Source organism: Mobula hypostoma, chromosome 21 (assembly GCF_963921235.1).
Source record: "Mobula hypostoma chromosome 21, sMobHyp1.1, whole genome shotgun sequence".
NCBI lineage: Eukaryota > Metazoa > Chordata > Chondrichthyes > Myliobatiformes > Myliobatidae > Mobula > Mobula hypostoma.
The window spans coordinates 48,610,692-48,633,635 of NC_086117.1; the positions used below are offsets into that span (position 1 = coordinate 48,610,692).

Sequence of the window (22,944 nt, forward strand, 5' to 3'; positions counted from 1 at the left end):
CTGTGGGTGAAGCCGTTCTGAATGATCAGTTGTTCCCATTCTATCTCTCTCTTCCCCCCACGTTGTCCATCGCCAGGGCAACGATTACTGCGAACTGATCTACTAAACTGGACTGAACTTTGAGTCACTTTTAAATTTGGTCATTTACCCCTAGACAACGATAGAGCTTGATTGATGCTGTTATCTTAATTCTGTGCACATGTGTGGTTATCATTGTTGAACTGTTGCATTTATTATCCTTTCGATTACTGTGTTGCTTGTTTCTTTAATAAAACTTTCTTAGTTCTAGTACTCCAGACTCCAACTGAGTGATCCATTTCTGCTGGTTTGGCAACCCAGTTACGGGGTACGTAACAGCTGTGTATGAACATCCCAGGAGATCAGCAGATTCTGAGATAATCAAACCACTCCATCTGGCACCATCAATCCTTCCACGGTCAAAGACACTCAGATACATTTTTTTACCATTGTGATGTTTGATCTGAACAACAACTGAACCTTTTGGCCATGCCTGCATGCTTTTATGAATTGAGTTGCCGCCACATGATTGACTGATTATATTAATGAGCAGTTGTACAGGTGTACCTAATAAAGTGGCCACTGCATGTAGTTCTAACCCACTGCATAATTCTGTTTGCACAAATAAATCTTCCTAAAGTTTAATTTGCAGGTTGAGTCATGGTGAGGAAGGCAAATGCGAGGTTAGCATTCATTTCAAGAGGACTAGAACATTAGTAAAAGCAAGGATGTAAAGTTGAGACTTTATAAAGCACTGGTGAGGCCTCACTTGGAGTATTGTGAGCAGTTTTGGGTCCCTTATCTTAGAAAGGATGTGCTGACACTGGGTTCAAAGGAGGTTCACGAAAATGATTCCAGAATTGAATGGCTTGTCATATGAGAAGTGTTTGATGGCTCTGGACCTCTACTCACTGGAATTCGGAAGAATGAGGAATGACCTCATTGAAACCTATCAAATATAGAAAGGCCTCAAAAGAGTGGGTGAGGAAAGGATGTTTCCTATGGTAGGAGAGTCTAAGACCAGAGAAAACAGCCTCAAAATAACAGAATAAGGGGGGGGGGGCCTCCTTTTAAAATGGAGGTGGGAAGGAATTTTTTTTAGCCAGAGTGAGGTGAATCTGTGGATTTCGTTGCCATAGGTGGTAGTGGAGGCCAAGTCATTTGATATACATTAGGCAGAGGTTGATAGATTCTTGATTAATCAGAGCATGAAGGGATATTGCGAGAAGGCAGGAGATTGGGGTTGAGATGGAAAATGGAATCAGCCATGATGGAATTGCAGAGCAGATTTGATCTGCCAAATGGCCTAATTCTGCTCCTACACTGTACCTTATGGTCTTATATCCTAGCCTGATGCTCATGTACTTTCCAAAGATTTTTAGGATTTATTAGTGCCCCACTCTCATTGAATAATGAAGAAACTGATTAAGATTGATCGAATTCCACATTCAAATCTTTCCCCAGTCTCTAATGCACTTCCACTATAATCCACTGAAAACTGCAGATAAGCTGTTTTTAAAGGTTGATACAAGAGATCAAAGTTCAAAAGGTTCAACGTTCAAAGTAAATTTATTTTCAATGTGCATATATGTTAACATATATAAATCAAAGATTCATTTTCTTGCAGGCATACTCAATAAATGCATAGAATAACAACCATAACAGAATTAATGAAAGACCGCATTGACTTGTGCATTCAACCAGTGCACAAAAGACAACAAACTGTGCAAATACAAATCGAAATAAATAATGATAATAAATAAATAAATAAATAAATAAATAAGTATTGAGAACATGAGATGAAGGGTCCTTGAAAATGAGACATTTTCTTCTCTTACTTCTTGATATGTTGTGGGAATATTTCAATGATGGGACAAGTGAAGTTGAGTGAGGTTATCCCCTTTGGTTCAAGAGCTCAATGATTGAGGGGTAATAACTATTCCTAAACCTGGTGGTGTGAGTCCTGAGGCTCCTCTATCTTCTTCCTGATGGCAGCAGCCAGAAGAGAGAATGACCTGGTTGACGGGAGTCCGTGACGATGGATGCTGCTTTCCTGCAAGTGTTTTGTGTAGATGTGCTCAATGGTGGGGAGAGCTTTGCCTGTGATAGACTGGGCCATATACACTACTTTCTGTAGGATTTTCCATTCAAGGGCATTGGTGTTTCCATACTAGGCTGTGATGCAACCAGTCAATGTACTATTTAACGTACATCTATAGAAGTTGTCAAAGTTTTAGATATCATGATGAATCTTCGTAAACCCCTTAGAAAGTAGAGGCATTGTTGTGCTTTCTACACAATTGCACTTACACACTGGGTCCAGGACAGGTCACCCAGAATAATAACATTGAGGGATTTAAAGTTGATGACCCTCTCCGCTTCTGATCTAATGAGGACTGGTTCATGGACCTCTCCTAGATGGTCATGTTGACATTGAGTAAGCTGTTGCTGTTAAGACACCACAAGCCAGATTATCAATCTCTCTCCCATTTGCTGATTCAATACAACTTTAATTTGGCCTATGACTGTGGAGTCATCAGCAAACTTGAATATGGCATTGGAGCTATGCTTAGCCACTCATTCAGAAGTGTAAATCGAGTAGAGCAGGGGGCTAAGCACACAGTCTTTTGGTGCATGCGTGCTGATGGGGTCTGTGGAGGAGATGTTGTTGCCAATCTGAACTAACTGGGGTCTACAAGTGAGGAAATCGAGGATCCAGTTGTACAAAGAGGTATTGAGGCCAAGGTCTTGGAATTTATTGATTAGTTTTGAGGGGATGATGGTACTGAATGCTGAGCTTTAGTTAATAAAGAGCATCCTGATGTCTACATCTTTGCTGTCCAGGTGTTCCAGGGTTGAGTGAAGAGCCAATGAGAGGGCATCTGCTGTTGCACTGGTAGGCAAATTAAAGTGGATCCAAGTTACTTCTCAGGCAGGAGTTGATATGTTTCATCACTGACCTCTCAAAACACTTCTGCAAGATCCTACAGAGGCTGGAATTATTAAGCAACACACACAAAATGCCGGAGGAACTCAGCAGGTCAGGAAGCATCTCTGAAGGAAAATGAACAGTTGATGTTTTGGGCCGAGAGCCTTCATTAGGACACATACAACCTGCCACGTCGTAATGCTTCCCTTCCTCCACCTTTTTATTCCGTCTTCTGCTCCCTTCCTTTCTAGTCCTGATGAAGGGTCTCGTCCTGAAATGATGACTCTTTATTTCCCTCCATAAATGCTGCCCGGTGTGCTGAGTTCTTCCACCATCTTGTGTTTCTTGCTCTTTTTTTTAATGTTGTGGACTTGAGTCAGTTGTGTTATCACTGAAGATGAATAGTATCTTTCCCCATGTGTTGGTTTCACTCAATTCTGACCAGTGTAACCTGCTCTGTCACAGTACAATGCTCTTACCAACAGCCTGGCTGTGGGTTACAACCATGTCTTCCATCAATGTTACATGCATCGATTATGAAGTGTCTGCCTCACAGCTGGTTCCCTTGACTGATGGATTTTGTAATATTTTCTTACCAACTGTTTTTAATCTAAGCACTGAGTCACAGAAAATTTCTGAATGCAATAAAGGCATTGAACTATGCACTAGTAACCAACAGTTTGGGTGAGTGTAGCTGGAGCAAGTCTTGAAAGTCTTCAAAATTGGGGGAATCAGTGGTTTCTGTTCCAATGCTCCTGAAGGATTGTTTCCACACCTTCTCAAACCAAGTCTGGTTTATTCAGTACTCACTGATGGACAAGATATCTTTGAGTATAGGAAAACAGTACAAATTCTTTATAAAGATCAGCTGAATGATTTATTGCATCTTTTGCAAAGAGCAATCTTTTCTTTGTATTTATGTAATTAGGTTATGGCACTTGGGGGAAAAGCACCTTTTATATTCCATCAAGTGTAGAAATATGTCATTAAATAAAGTGAAGGGTCATACCTGATTCCAAACACGTCTCTAGTCGGGGCAGTGAGTGTGGAATATTGGCCGATTTCATAGACTGTACAATTATCTTCACCAGCTGAGATGGACACGTTGGTGAGATCAGATGACAGGGATGTGAGTTTATCCAGCAAGTCTATTTCATCTGTAAAGTGAGGAAGTATTCAATAATTGAAATTTAGTCAACAACTCATGAAGTGACAAAGAAGTGTATGATATGCAGTTCATAGATAAACAGAAATGGACAATCCTAAAATAATTCGACCTTGTCTTTTTATTTAAAAGATCAATGTTCCAGTTAACATGGAAGGAATTCACGTCCTTTAAGGAGACGTTGGACAAACTTGGCATTTCCCCTTTGGAACAGCAAAGGATGAGGGGAGATCTGATAGAGTTTTAAAAGATTATGAGAGGCATAGATACAATAGTCAGCAAGTATCCTTTCCTCTGGATTGAAATTTCTACTATCAGAAGGCACATATTTAACAAGGGAGGGGTTAGATTCAAAGGCAATATGTGGGGCATATTTTTCTGCAGAGAGTGGTGGGTGCCCAGAATGCACTGTTAGGGATGATGGTGGAGGCAAACATGATAGGAGCATTTAAGAGGCTCTAATATGGCACGAGGTTATAGACATTATGTAGGTAGAAGGGATTAGTTTAGTGAGCATTTAATAACTACTTTCAGTAGTTCAGCAGAGCTTTGTGCAGAACTTCCAGCAACAATAGCACTGTTTACTGAACCAGCAACTGATTCCATTGAGTTAAAAATAGAATATTAGTCCTAGGTTATGTTCTCAATATAATCAACACTTAGTCAAACTTTCAGACAATTAGTCTGTAACTACAATTGATGATATTTAATTATGATATACTGTACGTACAGAAGGGCAGAACTCTGTGTTTCTGATCCTAACTGAGCGATATTCTTCCTTATATTAAACATGCTCTTCCCAAACGCTTTGATTGAAAACATTTTGTCTGCACAGACCTACTGTCACAATATTTTTCACCTGGTACAGTGGTTTGTTCCAGACATGCTAGGAGTGGTAAAATGCTGAATAAAATTCTTCAATGGTTCTTTCCAGTGCCTAATATTTTTAATTCGAATGGCATTCATTGTAAATTGAAGATGAATATGTAAATAAAGATTTAGCAGATAAGTGACAATGCAGATTTGTACTGAACACGGACATAATTTATTCAAGAGACATGACTTTTCATCCTGTATGCAATCTGGATGCATCCAGCATCATCACCTGTTCATTCCGAATTAATGTTACACGTGGGGGCAAATCTTACTCCAAATTCAATCACAGTAAGGGCAAGAATGGCTTCATGTCACTGGATCATTTCGTATCGTCCCACTCTCTTGTTTAACATAGAATTCAGTTGTCATGGAGCTTTAATTGGTACTCATATTATTTTATTAACATGGGCAAGATAGTTCTTATGGGTGGCAAGGGGGAGATACATCTGTACCAAAGGAAGTGTAAGGTGCTCCTTCCCTCCACTAGCTTGTAGGTCACCCTTGGACAAGGTGTAACATCTGCTTATCCCCCTGATCAGGGTCACGTGAAGCCCTGGGAGCAGGTGGTGGATGGTCGTATGAGCAGCTGGTGCGTATCACAAGTCCTGGTTATACGACTACTGATAGCAAGCAGACAATCGCTGAAGAGGATTGATAATGGCCGGGGTCACTTATCTTGTGAAGACACTGCCCAGAAGAAGACAATGTCAAACCACTTCTGTACAAAAATTTTCCAAGAGCAATCATGGTTACGGAAAGGCCATGATCATCTACATCATACGGCAGGGCACATAATGAATGAATTAAGATACTGTAGTCCTTGCAGCATTTGGCTAAATTTTATTAGCTCTTAAACAGTGTCAATAAATTAAAACAGAGACCATCTAGCTTGCTGCACTTCATAGTATACAAGAGGGCCATGGGAAATTCTCTGTCAACTCTCCCACCACTAGCCAAGCAAAGCCAATAATACTTTGACCATCTGGTTTATAACCCCAGTGATGAGAAGAAAACCTGACTTGTCCAATGATTCTTTTATTTTGCAGGAGAAGGCTGCAGTAAATATAGGACAAAAGTAATCCACTAACTGAAACACTTCAATATGTGGAAGGCACTTAGGGGCCAATGAGTACAGCAGGGGCTGCAGTACAGAACAAGGATGGTGCATTTGAATTCAAATTTGGAATTTGTACATAATCTGATGAAAACGTACATATAGTAAACAGCATATAACTCTTCTTAAAATAATGAAAATACTAATGCAAGTAAAATGTATTAAAATGTATTACATAAATACAAATGCTTGCTTTCTTTAAATCAGACTTTAAATTTCAGGTTATGCAGTTAAGTGAAATTTTTGACATTATAGTTTAAAACTAACTAATAAAATGCACTTCAGGTCAGATTCAGTCACCTTCAGCATGATCGCACAGTATTCATTATAAAGTGCAAGATGTTCACATTAGGCAGCATGGACAAGAGTTCCTGAGAGGAGCCATAATTAGATTTAATCATCACCATTGCATCTTTCTTAGTGTACTGTCTATACAATATTTTAAGTTGTATTTAAATTTATCCAAAGTGGGCCAGACAATTATTTTGCACCATGTTTCGCTTCTTATAAAAGGATAATAACCTATTTGAAAGTAGCAGAATGAGGATACTTCAGAAAATCTCACCATGAGATGGGAGAGGTGACCTGTTTGGTACTTATGGATGCTGTTGAAGAGTGACCAAGTTCATTAGTCCTGGGAAAACAGCAACAGGCTTACATTCTGACTGAATTACTCTAAGGCTAAAATTCATTGCGGCAGCTAAACAAATAATGATCGGTTATTCCTCTTCCCTCCAGTGAAGCTTGGAAAAAATATTTTTGGACCACTACATCATTCAAATCTCAGCAGGTTAATAAATCACATTCTCAGGACAGGCAAGTAATAGTTCTTCAAGAAATCCAACTTTTCATTCGGAATTACGTGGAAAAAAAGGTTCCGTAGAATATTGTTATTAACTACAAGAAAATGAACCCCACTGCTTGCCTTTATAAATCTCTTGAAGTGACTGTATTTGACAACCCAAAGTTCGGTCTGGTAAACACAATCAGAACACTTTAGGCTTGCTTTCACATAAATTGGTCATCAGAGTTATTTAGAGTTTCTTTTCCATCATGATTTATGTTATGAATGTTTTATTAAAATTATCACATTGCTGACTATTTCTAATGACTCCTGAGAGCATAATCTTTAGTTTTTAGATGAATGTATAATAAACACCTGAATTGAGTGTTAAAAATGGAAATGAGTACATGGGGACAATCCTTCCGAAACATCATACACAATGCACCCCTATATGCGCCTCAGCATATTGAGAAGGTGCTCCCACCGAGTACCATGGTGAGCAGATACAACTGAAACTTGAGTCCAGCAAACAAGAGTTCAAATCTCAAAGGAGCCCAGGTAAGGCTGAGATAATGAGAAACAACTTCAGTAAGAGAGTTGAAGTTCTTTGGAATTCTCGAACTGTGGTTGCTGATGCATTGAATAAATTCCAGGTTAAGACTGACAGAATCAAAGAACTGGGTGGGAAATTGAACAGGAACTCAGATCAGCCACGACCTGAAGCAGACTATGGGGGCAGCACTGTTCCTTTCTCCTTCCGTTCTCAATGTTCTCACAGTCATCCTTGTTTTTTCAATGGAAGAAGTCCTGATCAAGGTTCACAGCACGAAACCTGGTCTGTTTATTCCCCTCCATAGCTGCTGCCTGACTTGCTGTGTAACACCAGTATCTGTGGAATCTCTTGTGCTTATTATTTTTTAATAATCCCAATAATTCCTCTGTCCCAAACGTCATTCTCTTAACCCCGAATAATACATTCTGAGCAACACACACCGGAGGAACTCAGAAGGTTAGGCAGCAACTATGGAAATGAATAAACAGTCAACGTTTTGGTCCGAGATCCTTCTCCAGGACATTATTCAGGATATTGTTCTGATATCTCTACAATGCTGTCTGTTACACTGTTTTTTCTCTCTCCTGACATCAACTCCCAATTAATTTCTTTGATAAAACTCATGGATCTCACCAAGTGGGCAACATTGATGAATGAATGCGACCAGCTCATCGAGTTACTCTCTAGTGTTTTGTGGGTACTTGCTAGTTGAGCCTCACGCCAACCTCAGCTGTTGTCTGTACACAACTAGCTAGGATGTTAGGGAAATGGTGGAAGGAGCATCTAGGAGATGCTAATTCAGAATCCCGGCTCACTTCTGTCATCACTATCTCTAGAGGCTTGTGATGCTTCCACATGTCACACTACTGTTGTAGTGCAGTTGGATACCTGTGATGATTTCTGTGCCTGGCTCGATCTTTGGCCATCCTAGATGGGAAAATAAACCAAAGAAGCAGGACAGTACCCCATCCAGAAAGTAGCATCGATTCAGAGCTGGAGCAACCTTGCCTCTGGATTTCACACATGAAACTCAGATGCTTGTAGGAAGTGTTAACCATTCAACTTGCAATATAACTGCAGCCTTAGACTAAATAATGAAACCCTGCCATTGCTAACACTGTCACATTATTCATTTTCAGGATGCAGACCCCGGTAACAAGGCGGGCATTTATTGCCCACTCCTGGCGGGCCTGAAGAGTAAAGAAGTGGGCTACTTTTTTTTTTTTTTAATTTTATTTTTATTTGGATGAGGAGTTCACAATTATCATGTACTTTTTTCACACATATAACCTTTTCCATTTTTTTATATGTATAAAACTACAATTATTTATACATTCTTAAGTACACATTGAGATGATATAAAAGCAAAATAAACATTTAAATAGATAATTATGTACTGTGGTAAATCTAACCTATTAGGCTAAGTAATGATGACCGCCTTGTCATCATCCTCACTATAGGAAGGATGTGGAAGCATTGGAAAGGGTACAGAGGAGATTTACCAGGATACTACCTGGTTTAGAGAGTATGGATTATGATCAAAGTTTAAGGGAGCTAGGGCTTTACTCTTTGGAGAAAAGGAGGATGAGAGGAGACATGATAGAGGTATACAAGATATTAAGAGGAATAGATAGAGTGAATAGCCAGCACCTCTTCCCCAGGGCACCACTGCTCAATACAAGAGGACATGGTTTTTTGAGGTAAGGGGTGGGAAGTTCAAGGGGGATATTAGAGGAAGGTTTTTTACTCAGAGAGTGGTTGGTGCGTGGAATGCACTGCCTGAGTCAGTGGTGGAGGCAGATACACTCGTGAAGTTTAAGAGACTACTAGACAGGTATATGGAGGAATTTAAGGTGGGGGCTTATATGGGAGGCAGGGTTTGAGGGTCGGCACAACATTGTGGGCCAAAGGGCCTGTACTGTGCTGTACTATTCTATTCTATACCAGGCCCTTTTGGTGGGTATCCCAGTTCCTGAGGTGCACACAGATCCTTTCTTTACATAGGCATGAGAACTGCTAAATTTCTTTAGCCTCTCGAATAAATAAACGTGTTGATGAGCTTCCTTGGCTGCGGCGTCAGTGTGCTTGGACTAGGACAGATGAATGACTCTCATGTGGTACTGTGCTGTACTATTCTATGTTCTATGTTCTATCACACTCCAGGTAGCAGAACGTAAAGTCAACAGAAACCACAGGTGTTTTTCACGGTGATGCCCGTTCTGCTACCTCTCCCTCATTCTTCTGCACAATCCCCAAATGCCTCGATTTCCTTTATACCCTGAGACTGATCAGTGAACAAAATGATGGTCCTCTCTGGAGTGGACAATTGCAAAGATTCACCATCCTGAATGGGGAAATTTCTTCACTCAGGGTGGTGAACAATTCTTATTACTTCAGGCCTGTGCCCCTGGTGTTTCAGCCCTACATCCGGTCTGTCAAGCATTCTCAAAATGAAATCTTATTATTCTGAACACCAGAGAACGGAGCAATTCAGCAAACAGTCATCCCTGCAACAAATCTTGTAAATCTTTTCTCCATCCCCTAACCTTGTGTAGGGACCAACTGCGCTCCATGTACAGTCTTGCCAAGTCTCTATATACTGTAGTGAGACCAACTTACTCCTATATTCAAATTCTCTCTGACAGTGGCATTCCCATCTGTTATTCCAACTTGCACATATCTGTCAAGGTTGCTTTTGAAGGCACATTACCCATTTTAATAAATTAGTGGAAGAACATACGCATATTTCAATATATTTATCCAGAAGTGTGGACCCCTTTTGTTTTTAACTTCAAGTGAAGTGATTTGGTGAGACTATTGTTGGTATAATCTCAGGTAACAGTGAGGCAGTGCACAGCAGTGAGGTAATTTGACTGACAGAGTGGTCTCACAACAACCTCACACTCAACATCAACTAATTAACTGTGGACTTTGGGAAGAGGAAGTCAGGAGAACCCACACCAGTCCTTATCAACGGGTGCAAAGGGTGAGCAGCTTCAAGTTCTTGGGCATCAACAACTTGGAGGATCTATCCTGAGCCCAGTACGTTGACGCAATCGTGAAGAAGGCACACTAGAGGTTCTGCTTCGTTCGGAGTTTGAGAAGATTTGGTGTGACACTAAAGACTCTTACAGGTTTCTATAGAAATATAGTGGAGAGTATTCTGACTGGTTGCCTCACAGCCGGGTGTGAAAGCTCCAATGCACGGGACTGCAAAAGGCTGCAGATGGTTGTAGACTCAACCAGCTTTATCGCAGGCATCATCGGCAAGAGGCAAAGCCTCAGGAACGCAGCAACCATCACTGAGCACCCTCACCATCTGGGACATGCCCTCTTCTTGTTGCTACCACCGGGGAGGAGCTGCAGGAGCCTGAAGACTCACATTCAACAATTTAGGTACAGCTTCTTCCCCTCTGCCTTAGATTTCTGAACAGTCCACGATCACAGACTTTTTCTTGCACTATTTACTTATCTTTGTAATACTGAATAATATTGTGTCTTAGTACTGTACTACTCTCACAAAACAACCAATTTTACATCAGTGATAATAAATCTGATTCTAATCCAATCCAACTATTTGTCAAATTACTCTCTTTATTATTCATTATGAAATGAAAGTATACTACTCCAGGACAATCAGAGCTAATTATGCCACTTACTGGTCTAATATAACATGAAAGAGTCCCTCCACTTGACTTTTCAGGCGAGCAAACAATTAGTTATCAAGTGCACTCTATTTCGGTGAGACTTGCATATTTTCTAGTGCACTTGATATCACAGGGGCCACCTGATCGCACTGTGTGCACACATTCACAGGATCTCTGCTCCTGATGATCAAGTAAACATTTCACATTATTTGTTTCTCATTCCTGTGCTGAACTCTGCTAAATCTTATCTCTAATTTAGCTCTGAGCCACCACCAACCAGAGACCAAGTCACGGAGTTGCAGAACATGGAATCAGGCACTTTGGCCCACTGTATATCCATCCACACTCATCCTATTTGCTAACGTTAGGTCTGTATCTTTCTATGTCTTCTCTATTACAGTGACTGTGCAAATACCTCTTAAAAATAGTATTGTGTCAAATTCTACCACTTCTCCGGCAGGAAGTTCCAGATATCAACCCCTTTGTAAAAAGCTTTCTCTCTTTAAAACTCCACTACTATCAGACTATTGAACAGACCTCTTATACAATAAGCTGGATTCGTGACCTCACAATCTGCCTCATTAAGATCTTGCACTTTATTGTTTACCTGCACTGCAGTTTCGCTATAGCTGCTGCGCTTTATTCTGCATTGTTACTGATCTACCTCAGTGCCTGTGTAATGATTTGATCTGCATGAATGTCTTGAATGACAAGCTTTTCACCATACCTTGGTACATGTGAAAATAAAAACTAAACCAATTCCAGTACTTTCCTCTCTCCTTAACCCTATGCCCTCTTGCTTTTGGTAGCCTTATCACGGGAAAAAGATTCTATTCTCCTTAGCAAGGAGTGACAATGTGGGAGAAGACCTGAAATCATTCCTCACAAATCCTCTCCGGTGGACATTGGATCAGATGGACTGACTGTCATAGTCTGGTCCATGAAGTCCATATTCCGGTTCACGGTCTGGTCCATTGACCCTTGCTCCAGGTTTTCCTTTCTACCCTGTTTCTGTCCTTGTTGAGCTAAGTGAGGCAGCTGATTCTCATTGGGGCTGGCTGCATAAATACCTCCAGAGACCAGGGCGAGGCGGCTGGATTGTTCTTGTCCCTACTCCTTGGATCCCTTGTTCGGCCTTCTGTTTCCTCACCTGAAGCCCTGCCTTGTCTTGCTGGAAACCCTCACCTTCTCTTGCCTGCAGTCTTGTTCTGGAGCCACCCTGTTCCTAGCTCCTTTCTTGTCCCTTGCCTCCGCCCAGGTAAGCCAGGCTGTCTTGCCGTTACCTGGGGTTGGTTCTGTCCCTTCCTGTCCCTTGCCTCCACCCAGGTAAGCCAGGCTGTCTTGCCGTTACCTGGGGTTGGTTCTGTCCCTTCCTGTCCCTTGCCTCCGCCCAGGTAAGCCAGGCCGTCTTGCCGTTACCTGGGGTTGGTTCTGTCCCTTCCTGTCCCTTGCCTCTGTCGGGTGGTGATCCGCGCCCTGCCCAGGTGGAGCCTGCCAAGCCTCGTCTCAAGTCTCAAGTCTCCAGCCTCGCCTCAAGTCTCCAGTCTCCAGTCTCAAGCCTCAAGTCTCCAGCCTCCTGCCAAGCCTCACCTCGTCTCTTGCCTAGCCTTGAGCCTGAAGTCTCTAGCCTCTAGCCTCTTGCCTAGCCAAGCCAAGTCTCTAGCCTCTAGCCTCAAGCTTCAAGCCTGTAGATTTCTGCCTCATCCTGCCTGCCTGTCAAGCTTTGTCCTTGCCTAGTTCTGGGGCCCGAGCGAGAGGCAAGACCCAGGTACTGGGTCCGCATCCAGTCTCTGGCTCAGAGTCCAAGCCCGGGCTCCTAGCTCCCTTGTTCAGTCCTGTTCCAGGTTCCTGGTTTTCCTGTCCATGTCTTTGCCCTCGCCCTGTATCCTAGCCCTGTCCCTAGTACTTCAGTGTCTGTGTCTTGCACTTGGGTCGGTTCCCAGCCACCGCCCTTATGACACTGACATTGGGAGCAGCTTGAACCAAACTCTCAGTGGATTCACTGTCCAGATAACCAACTCAAGTTAAAGCACTCCCACCTAAAAAGCACAAAATACTCTCGAAGTATCGTTCATAAAATTGCTCCGTGTCATCAGGACCATTAGTCATCCTGTCTTGCAGAAGGAATCAAATACTTCAGTCATCATTTCTAACCTTGACTATCAGATCGGCTTCCCTCAGTAGCTAACAGGTTAGGGCTTCCTCACTTGGAGCTCATCAGGCCAGGCAGCATTTATGGAAAAAAGCACAGGCGATGTTTTGGCCCGAAATGTCGTCTGTGCTTTTTTCCATAGGTGCTGCCTGGCCTGGTGAGCTCCTCCAGCATTTTGTGTGTGTTGCTCGGATTTCCAGCATCTGCAGATTTCCTCTTGTTTAGGGCTTCCTCACTTGCTATTTTTACTGAGCCACTCAGTTTGAAGGATCACTGTATATCCGGTGTTTACTTATAGCCCAGAAACCCTGACTGAGTACGGACCAGGCATGGCTAAAATGACCATCATTCATGTGGCTTCTTTTACATCCTGTTCTGAGTGGCTCTGAGTGGAGATGCTGATTCCACCGGCAGTGCTTGGTTTCTCTGTGGAAGGACAAGCTGGAGTTGGTGTCAGCTTCCCCAGCTAGGAATGTACTTTGTGCAAGTGATATCGGTCTTCACACCGCAGAACCTTTATTTCATTTTGAAATACAAAGCGGAATATGTCCTCACAGCCCAGTGAATCACACTGCCCAGCAACTCTCCTAATACACAGCCAAGGCTGTAGACGATATGGTGGAGAACCTTGTACATCAAGAAATTACAGTATTTTGGGATTTGAAAGTGAATTTGACAAAGAAAATTCAAAGAACCCCACTTGATAAAGGTATCAATGAGCATTTCTGGGCACTGACCACCTGCTCCTTTTTGGTTTTAGTTACAGTTTAACCCAGATGAGAGTTCAAATCCATCATCCTCTGAAATGACAGGTCTTTAGCACCAATGTAGCATCTACACCTGAAAATATTTAAAGATGCTAATTCTGGTTTTGCCCTCTTCCCCTACACATTTAACAATGCTACTCCTGGTTTTGTCCCCTCCCCTACACATTTAACAATGCTAATTCTTGTTTTGTCCCCTCCCCTACACATTTAACAATGCTAATTCTTGTTTTGCCCCCTCCCCTACACACTTAATGATGCTAATCCTGGTTTTGCCTAGGTCTCAAGGTGAACTCACAACTGCCCACAATACTGGGGAGAAGAGTTGAAAAGCCTCCGGTATGGTGTCACAGGCATTATCAGGCTTGGTGGAGCACCACACCACAAACAAGGAGAAACAAAGAATCAGAGTTGAATGAGGAGATGTTTATTCCCAGTTTATAAAAGTAATTCTGTGGAGCAATACTGGGAGGGGCTGGAAACTGGGTATTAACAACAGGGCAATTATTTCAGATTTAGAAATGTAGAGCTATCGAGATACAACATAGAAACAGTCCCTTCGACCTGTTGAGTCTGAGCCAACCACCCATTTCGACTAATCTGATTTAACTCCATTGTTTATTCTTCCTGCATTCCCATCAACTCCCCCCACCCAGATTCTACCACTCACCTACACACTGGGGACAATTTATAGTGGCCAATTAAACTACGGACCCGCACATCTGTGGGATGTGGGTGGAATCTGGAGAAAATCCACATTGTCTCAGACAGACCGTGCGTACTCCACAAAGGCAGCGGCCAGGGTCAGGACTGAACCTGCTTCTCTGGTACTGTGAGGCAGTGGTTCTTCCAACAATAAAGCTTGATTGCTTACTGGTGAATATCACTCCTTTTATAATACTTAGTGTGGAATTTAGATTGGATTAGTTAATCCACATTATGAAAAATACTTAAACATACAAACATCCAGCAGAATGCTTTGAGTGGTCTATATATCTGCAAGGATTTAATTTGACTCGAACTTACTCCAATTGGAAGAGTGGATGTGCAAGGAATGCTTCCTATGGTGGGGGAATCTAAAACCAGAGGACACAGCCTCAGAGTAGAGGGATGTCCATTTAGATCAGAGATGAGGAGGAATTTCTTTAGCCATAGAGTAGTGAATCTGTGGAATTCATTGCCACAGGCAGCTGTGAAGGCCAAGTCACTGGGTGTATATTAGGCAAAGTTGATAAATTCTGGATTAGTCAGGGCATAATGGGATACAGGGAGAAAGCAGGAAATTGAATTGAATTGAATTGACTTTATTATTTACATCTTTCATATACATGAGGAGTAAAAATCTTTACGTTACATCTCTGTCTAAATGTGCAATGTGCAATTTATAGTAACTTATAACAAATAGTATGTACAACAGGACAGTCAATATAGATTAGAAATACAGTTGTGCCAGCATGAATTACTCAGTCTGATGGCCTGGTGGAAGAAGCTGTCCTGGAGCCTGTTGGTCCTGGCTTTTATGCTGCAGTACTGTTTCCTGGATGATAGCAGCTGGAATAATGTGTGTTTGCGGTAGCTCGGGTCCCCAGTGATCCTTCAGGCCCTTTTTACACAGCTATCTTTGTAAATGTCCTGAATAGTGGGAAGTTCACATCTAAAGATGCGCTGGGCTGTCCGCACCACTCTCTGCAGAGTCCTGCGATTGAGTTCCCATACCAGGCAGTGATGCATCCAGCTAGGATGCTCTCAATTGTGCCCCTGTAGAAAGTTCTTAGGATCTGGGGGCCCAGACCAAACTTCTTCAATCGTCTGAGGTGAAAGAGGAACTGTTGTGCCTTTTTCACCACACAGCTGGTATGTACAGTCTACGCGAGATCCTCAGTGATATGTATGCCGAGGAACTTAAAGCTATTCACCCTCTCAACCCCAGATCCACTGTACCAATAGGGACTGAGGGGGGAGATGGATCAGTCATGGTGGACAGATTCAATGGAGCAAAATGGCCTGATCCTGTTCCTATATCTTTCGATCTTACACTGGTATTTGTAGCAATATGGCATGTCTGAGTTGTGGAAGAAATTTGCCAGTGAACACTTCTCTGCTGTTTTTAAAATATAATGGGTAAATAATCACAGAGCAAGTGATAAATTTTGGTAACTTGCTGCTCATTCCTTCACATCCTTTTTGATTCTAGCCTCTGTAAATTCCTACTTCCCCTTTGTCTCTGAGTCAAAGTAAACAGTGATGTCTATATCACATGAACTATGTCACTCAAAGGCATGATCAGACAATATGGTTATATGTACAGTGGTACCATCAACGATGCATTGACATATTTCCCTATTAACGTACCGGAGAAAGGAATCTCAAACAAATAATGAAAGAACCCATCCTCATTTTACAAAATATTCTTGCTCCCAACATGCTGCACTGAAGATTTCTTGTGAGGGTGCTTTTGTGTTCCAAAAAATTACTCTCAAAAATATTTAACAATAATACTAATTTGAGAGTATGTGCAAGCAACAAATAGAACCTATGGATTTGCTACATCGCATAAATCTAATGGAAAGAACATAAAGCCTATGCACTGGACAACAACTTTTCAAAAGTGTTGCTTCCACAGAATTTTTTTGTTTATACTTTATACTTTATTGTCGCCAAACAACTAATACTAGAACGTACAATCATCATAGCGATATTTGATTCTGTGATTCCCGCTCCCTGGATTACAAATCGATAGTAAATATTGAAAAATTAAATTTTAAATCATAAATAGAAAATAGAAAAATGGAAAGTAAGGTAGTGCAAAAAAACTGAGATGCAGTTCCGGATATTTGGAGGGTACAGCCAATATGGTAAAGTACCTGAAGCTGAACACAAGTATAATATCAGACTACCTGCATCACATAGGAATTTGGAAAAACAAGAAATTAACTGATAATGGGTTAAATTGCACAATGGTGCTGATGCTTTGCAACTGTTTAACTAAGCTAAAAATGTTTTGTTGATGATTTTCATTTGTACTCAGAGTCAGAGGCTTCTCGTTTTAAGTATCCAACAATAATCAGTCAGCATTGATGGATTCCAGTTGCCCTAATACAGTTTCTCTGTCTCAAATATTGAAATCCTTCATGGAAATTTTTGTCCCTGGTGACAGCAGATTCCATCTTTGCAGTCTTCAACCCAGTAATTCCGTTTTCGCCTTTGAAATCTCTTACTAACTCTTCCTTCAGTTAGTCCTAACGAAGGGTCTCGGCCTGAAACGTTGACTGTACGTCTTCCTAGAGATGCTGCCTGGCCTGCTGCGTTCACCAGCAACTTTGATGTGTGTTGCGAGACAGCAAACGATATTGATTTCCAAGTACCTTCCTTTTTCAATATTTTTATTAATTTCTACATAGAAGAATACAGAGTACACTAAGATATATAAGTCAAAAAAAGATTAAATAATACCAAACACATTATATTTGAGTCACACTTGCAATCTCATTACCCTATATTCATGTAAATTAAATTAAATCGTAATATTGAAATGTGATAATTTTATTATACAAAAAAAGAATCTAAACCCACTACCAAGATCAAAGCTGTTTGGTAAAGAAAGAAAAAAGGAAAAAAAATCCTTATCATATAGTGAATTATGTTATTAGCCAACATCTGTACTTTAAAAGCAAATCAAAGGTTTTGAAATAGTTCAGAAATGGTCCCCACTATGTTTGAAAGTCTTGGCTAGATTCAGAAATTGAACAACAGATCTTCTCCAAGTACCTTCCAATATTGGAGAGTGCATGTTGTGCAATAATTGTGAGGAGTCCAGGCTTTGTCTTGGTCACCAATTTTATACCCAAAGTAGAGCGCATAGGCTTTCTTAATAAGAGAAGTCATGCTTCCTCTTTGAGACTTAAGCATATAATCGCCTTATATATAACAGGAAGTATTGTAGCTGTTGCAACATTGGTGAAACATTTCGCTATCACAAATACTCATGAAAATACAATTGCTTCATATAATGAGTACACACAATATGCTATGCGTGTAGAGCATGCGCGTCAATGTGGTTACAAACTGATATACATGTAAATACAATGCGTAGAACGGTGTGTGTGTGTGTGAAACTTTTATAGCCTTTCTGAAGCCTCTCCTTCCATGCAGCATCTACCTGGCCAAAGCAAGCCCAAACATGCATGGACAAGAGAGAGAACTTTTCAGTTTAAATTGTGGGCAACATTTTAATTGGCAAATTATGATTTGAAATAACAAATATAGGTAATTTCATACAAATGGTGCATGATAAAGAAATTTCATGGTGATTTTCATGATCAGAAGCCCAAGCTCCATAAGCTACACCAGCAAGTATCCAGAAAGCAGAGTGTTTGTTGTCCAGTGTAAACATCATGCTAAAGTATTACAAAATGGCTATGCATTAGGGCCCTGACAAGCATATTACATGTGTTGAGAAAAGGTGGCAAAGTGAGCAAATGGGTTTTTGATCGCAATTTATGCAGAAAATAAGAATGTTGAATAGGGGCCAAAGTATGAGCAGTAATGCTAGAATGGCAAAAATGTGAAGACTTGTTCACGTTAGAAGACGCGAAATGCACGCCATTCTTATACAACAAATGGGCAGCAGCTTCTGTGGGCTGCAGAGAAGGGAACATGAAAATCCTGTTGTAGCAAGGTAAGAAATAGAACGGAGTCACAAGGCCCTCCTTTATTTCTTTATTCTTTAGAGATGTGGGCATCGCCAAGAAAGGCCAGCTTTTAAATCAAGATCAGAATCAGGTTTGTTGTCACTGACATAATATGTGGCAAAATTGTCTGTTCTGTGGCAGCAGTACAATGCAATTACATAAAAATAACTCCAAGTCACAATAAATAAAGAGTGCAGAAGAGAAATAACGAGGTAGTGTTTGCAACTGTTCAGAAATCAGATAGCGAAGGGAAAGATGCTGTTCCTAAAACGTTTATTATCTGTCTCCCACTGCCTTGGAGTTGAGATGCTTTCTTGAACTGCTGCAGCACTTCTGCTAAAAGCATTCCCACAAGGAGGGAGTTCCAGGATTTGGAGTCAGTGCTGATGGAGGAGGAGCAAAGCATTTTCAAGTTAGGGGAGCCTGTGGGTGGTGGTGTTTACGTGCCCTGAATCATCACAGTGGCAATACTCAGTGGTTTGGGAGGTCCTTCCAGAGTAGCCTCAGTGAGAAACCACAGTGCATTTTGTAGATAATACACACCAGACTTTATTACTGAGGATTTCTGAGGAGTTATGGATTTATGTGAATATATCAGATATTAATTTAAATGACAACCAGTCTTCAGTAAATTAGAAGTAATAATCAGTTTCAAATTAAAAGGACAACTTTGCAATCAAACAATACTGTCTGAGGAGCATAAAATGGCCTGTGATAGGTGGTTGGCTGCTAAGAGGTGTGGTTTGTAAAGAGAAGTGACCATGTGATATTCACATAAATATCAGCCAAACATTAGACAATGGAGTTATGTTAATTGGCCTGCATCAAACCAGGCAAGTATTGGCTCAGTTACAGTATTTGCACCATTGTAACCAAGTTCAAGGAAGCTTGCAGAACAGACTGATATTGTTGCTTAACATAGCAAACATGATCACAGGTATGGTTGGGATATTTGTGTACTCAGAGAGTCAGCCCTTACAACACTAATTGTAAGTATCTGGGTTCTCGGTGCTCAGAAACGTTTAGACCATCTGTATGAACTAATTTGTCCTAGCAAAGGTGCTTGAATCTTCAGAGGCATCTTACCAATTACAATGTGCTTCCACTGTAAATATATACCTCAAAGGAAGTATTTGTCAGACACAAAATATTTAAGTAAACAATGTCATTGTAACTATGGAACTTGGATTGAATCGCCTACTGTAACTTTGATCTTAAGTTATGGAATGGCAGTTGAATGCTAAGCAAAGGTGGTTAGACTTTGTGCTGGAGACGATTGTTACCAGACTCTTTCATTGACTATCACTTATCAGCCCGTTTACAAATGTTGTCCGAATCTTGCTGCATATAGGAAAGGAAAGTCACTGATGGAGCAGTTTAACATAGTTGGGTCTTCGACCACTCATCTGTAGCATTTGTAAAGAGCCCTTCCCTGTCCTGCAGCCGAGGCTGCATCAACAATAGACTGCCCTGTGTCTGCTCCTGTCCCTGGTCCAATTCCTAGCACTGTGGTCACATCCTCTGATTTCCTCACCCTTGAATGAACTCAATAACTGAGCATGAACTGCCCTTTGGAGCAGGGAAATCCCAAAGAATTCCAAATCCCTGCACAAAGAAGCTTCCAGTCGCTGAGACTTAAATAGCCAAACCCTTATCTTAAGACATTGTCCTTCATTCAAAAACTCCCACTGGGAGATATAGCCTCTTGCAATCTACCTCATCAAACCCTCTCAGAATCTTGTCTTTCTCAATGAGATTATCTATTCTTCTGCCTGAAGGACAACTCTACCCACAGAACAATCCCTGAAGCTCAAAACCAGAGTGAATCTGTTCTGCATTAATGCCAATGCAATGATATTAGATTATGAGGACACGCAGTCCTCTTTTATTGTCATTTAGTAATGCATGCATTAAGAAATGATACAATGTTTTTCCAGAATGAAATCACATAAACACATGACAACCCGACTTAAAATCTGACAAAAACCACATAATTATAACGTATAGTTACAACAGTGCAAAGCAATACCGTAATTTGATAAGAACAGACCATGGGCACGGTAAAAGAATCAAAGTCTCTCGAAAGTCCCATCATCTCACGCAGACGGTGAACCTCCAGCGCTGCAAACTTGCCGATGCAGCATCCTGGAAGCATCCGACCACAGTCCGAATCCGAGTCCGTCCGAAAACTCCGAGCCTCCGACCAGCTCTCCGACACCGAGCACCGAGCACCATCTCTGCCGAGCGCTTCGACCCCAGCCCCGGGAAAAGGTAATGGGCAAAGCCGAGGATTTGGGGCCTTCCCCTCCAGAGATTCTCGATTCTTGACAGTAGCAGTGGCAGCGAAGCGGGCATTTCAGAACTTTCTCCAGGTGTCCCTCCGTGCTTCTTCACGTCTGTCTCCATCAAATCAGGATTGTGCACGGCATCCTAATTCACAAATACGATATCATTCGGAATGGCCGCGCGCGCTGCGTCGCGCCGCCATCCTCTCTTTCCATATCCTTCTTTAGGTAAGGTGAACATGGCTGTTTCCTAAATGAGACATCCCCAAAGCTCGGCACAATCTCAGTAAGACTCTCTTACTTCTGTATGCTAAACCTGCTTCAAAAAAGGTGCATGCTACTTACTTTCCTGATTGATAATGGCCAGCAAGTTTCAGGAATTAGCAGGCAAACTTTTATGGATTCCTCACATTTCAGAATCAGAATCAGGGTTATTATCACTAAGATATACCATGAAATTTGTTATTTTGTGGCAGCAGCACAGTGCAAGGCTTAGATTTAATATAAATTACAAAAGACAAACTACAAAGTGGTGATCCTGGGTTCAGAGATAGTTCTTAAATCTGATGGCAGAGGGGAAGAAACAGTTGTTACATCACTGAGTGTGGATCTTCACGCTCCTGTACCTTCTTTCCCAATGACAGTAATGCGAAGAGGGCAAGAGGACATGTCCCAGATGGCAAGAGTCCTCAGTATTGGATGCCACCTTCTCGAGGCTCTATCTTTTACATCTAGAAGTCTATTCTGATTTTCTCATCTGCTTCAAATTCCCTTCAAGCTATAAACTAATATTATTAAACATAAAGTTAGGGCTAGCACAGTCAGGTATGAGTAAATTTTTACTTGTGTGTCAATTAATTGACATCTCTGGCCCTTGAAACTTAACTTTCATATGTAGGATATCATTTCTTCACAATTTAATGTGAAACACCCTGGTTTCCTTGGCTACATAAGTCTAGGGAAGACATACTCTGGCCTCGCCAAACTCGTGATATTGAGGTACGCTTGATTCCCCCCGCCCCCCGCAACCCTCAGTTTGTGTGGATGCTGTGTCATTTGTGACCCTGTTACAAATTAATGCCATGAAATAACAAACAGTACACTGTATATGATTAAAGGAATTATATTTATGAATCTTAACTGAAGGGTTAGTAAAGAATAATGAAAAGCAAAAAGCCCATTTCCAATTAAACAGTCAAATGTGCACGAGTTGGAGCTCCTTGAACTTCTCTGTCACTCACGAGCTGGGTCCTCGTCAGCATGAAAGCACACACCACTTCCAAGTATCACTCACAATCCATCTCGAACAAACGGATCTCCCACCGGATCGTATGCTGCGACCCATTCTCCCCAGTGTCTTCTCTCTTCTCTCGAACAAAAAAAAAACCCAAGCCAAACCTTATTGTGCCTCACCAAGAAAACCTCCCGCTAATTGGATGCCACACATTCCATGTCATCCCTTATCTTCAACAATAACCCAAACAGGCTGAAAGCAAAACATAGAACATAGAACAGTACAGCACAGTACAGGCCCTTCAGCCCACAATATTGTGCCAACCCTCACATCCTGCCTCCCATATAAACCCCACCTTAAATTCCTCCATATACCTGTCTAGTAGTCTCTTTAAATTTCACTAGTGTATCTGCCTCCAGCATTGACTCAGGCAGTGCATTCCACGTACCAACCACTCTCTGAGTAAAAAACCTTCCTCTAATATCCCCCTTGGACTTCCCACCCCTTACCTTAAAGCCATGTCCTCTTGTATTGAGCAGTGGTGCCCTGGGGAAGAGGCGCTGGCTCTCCACTCTATCTATTCCTCTTATTGTCTTGGACACCTCTATCATGTCTCCTCTCATTCTCCTTCTCTCCAAAGAGTAAAGCCCTAGCTCCCGTAATCTCTGATCATAATCCATACACTTTAAACCAGGCAGCATCCTGGTAAATCTCCTCTGTACCCTTTCCAAC

At 41.5% G+C, this 22,944-nt stretch overlaps 1 protein-coding gene across 1 annotated transcript in view; it reads right to left on the reverse strand.

Annotated features, from left to right (window-relative positions):
- LOC134359716 (uncharacterized) overlaps positions 1-22,944 on the reverse strand; it is a 205,621-nt gene that overhangs the window by 63,195 nt on the left and 119,482 nt on the right. Inside the window, exon 2 of the mRNA XM_063073234.1 lies at positions 3,957-4,104. Coding sequence (XP_062929304.1) covers positions 3,957-4,104 — 148 coding nt within the window. The remainder of the gene's footprint in view (positions 1-3,956; positions 4,105-22,944) is intronic.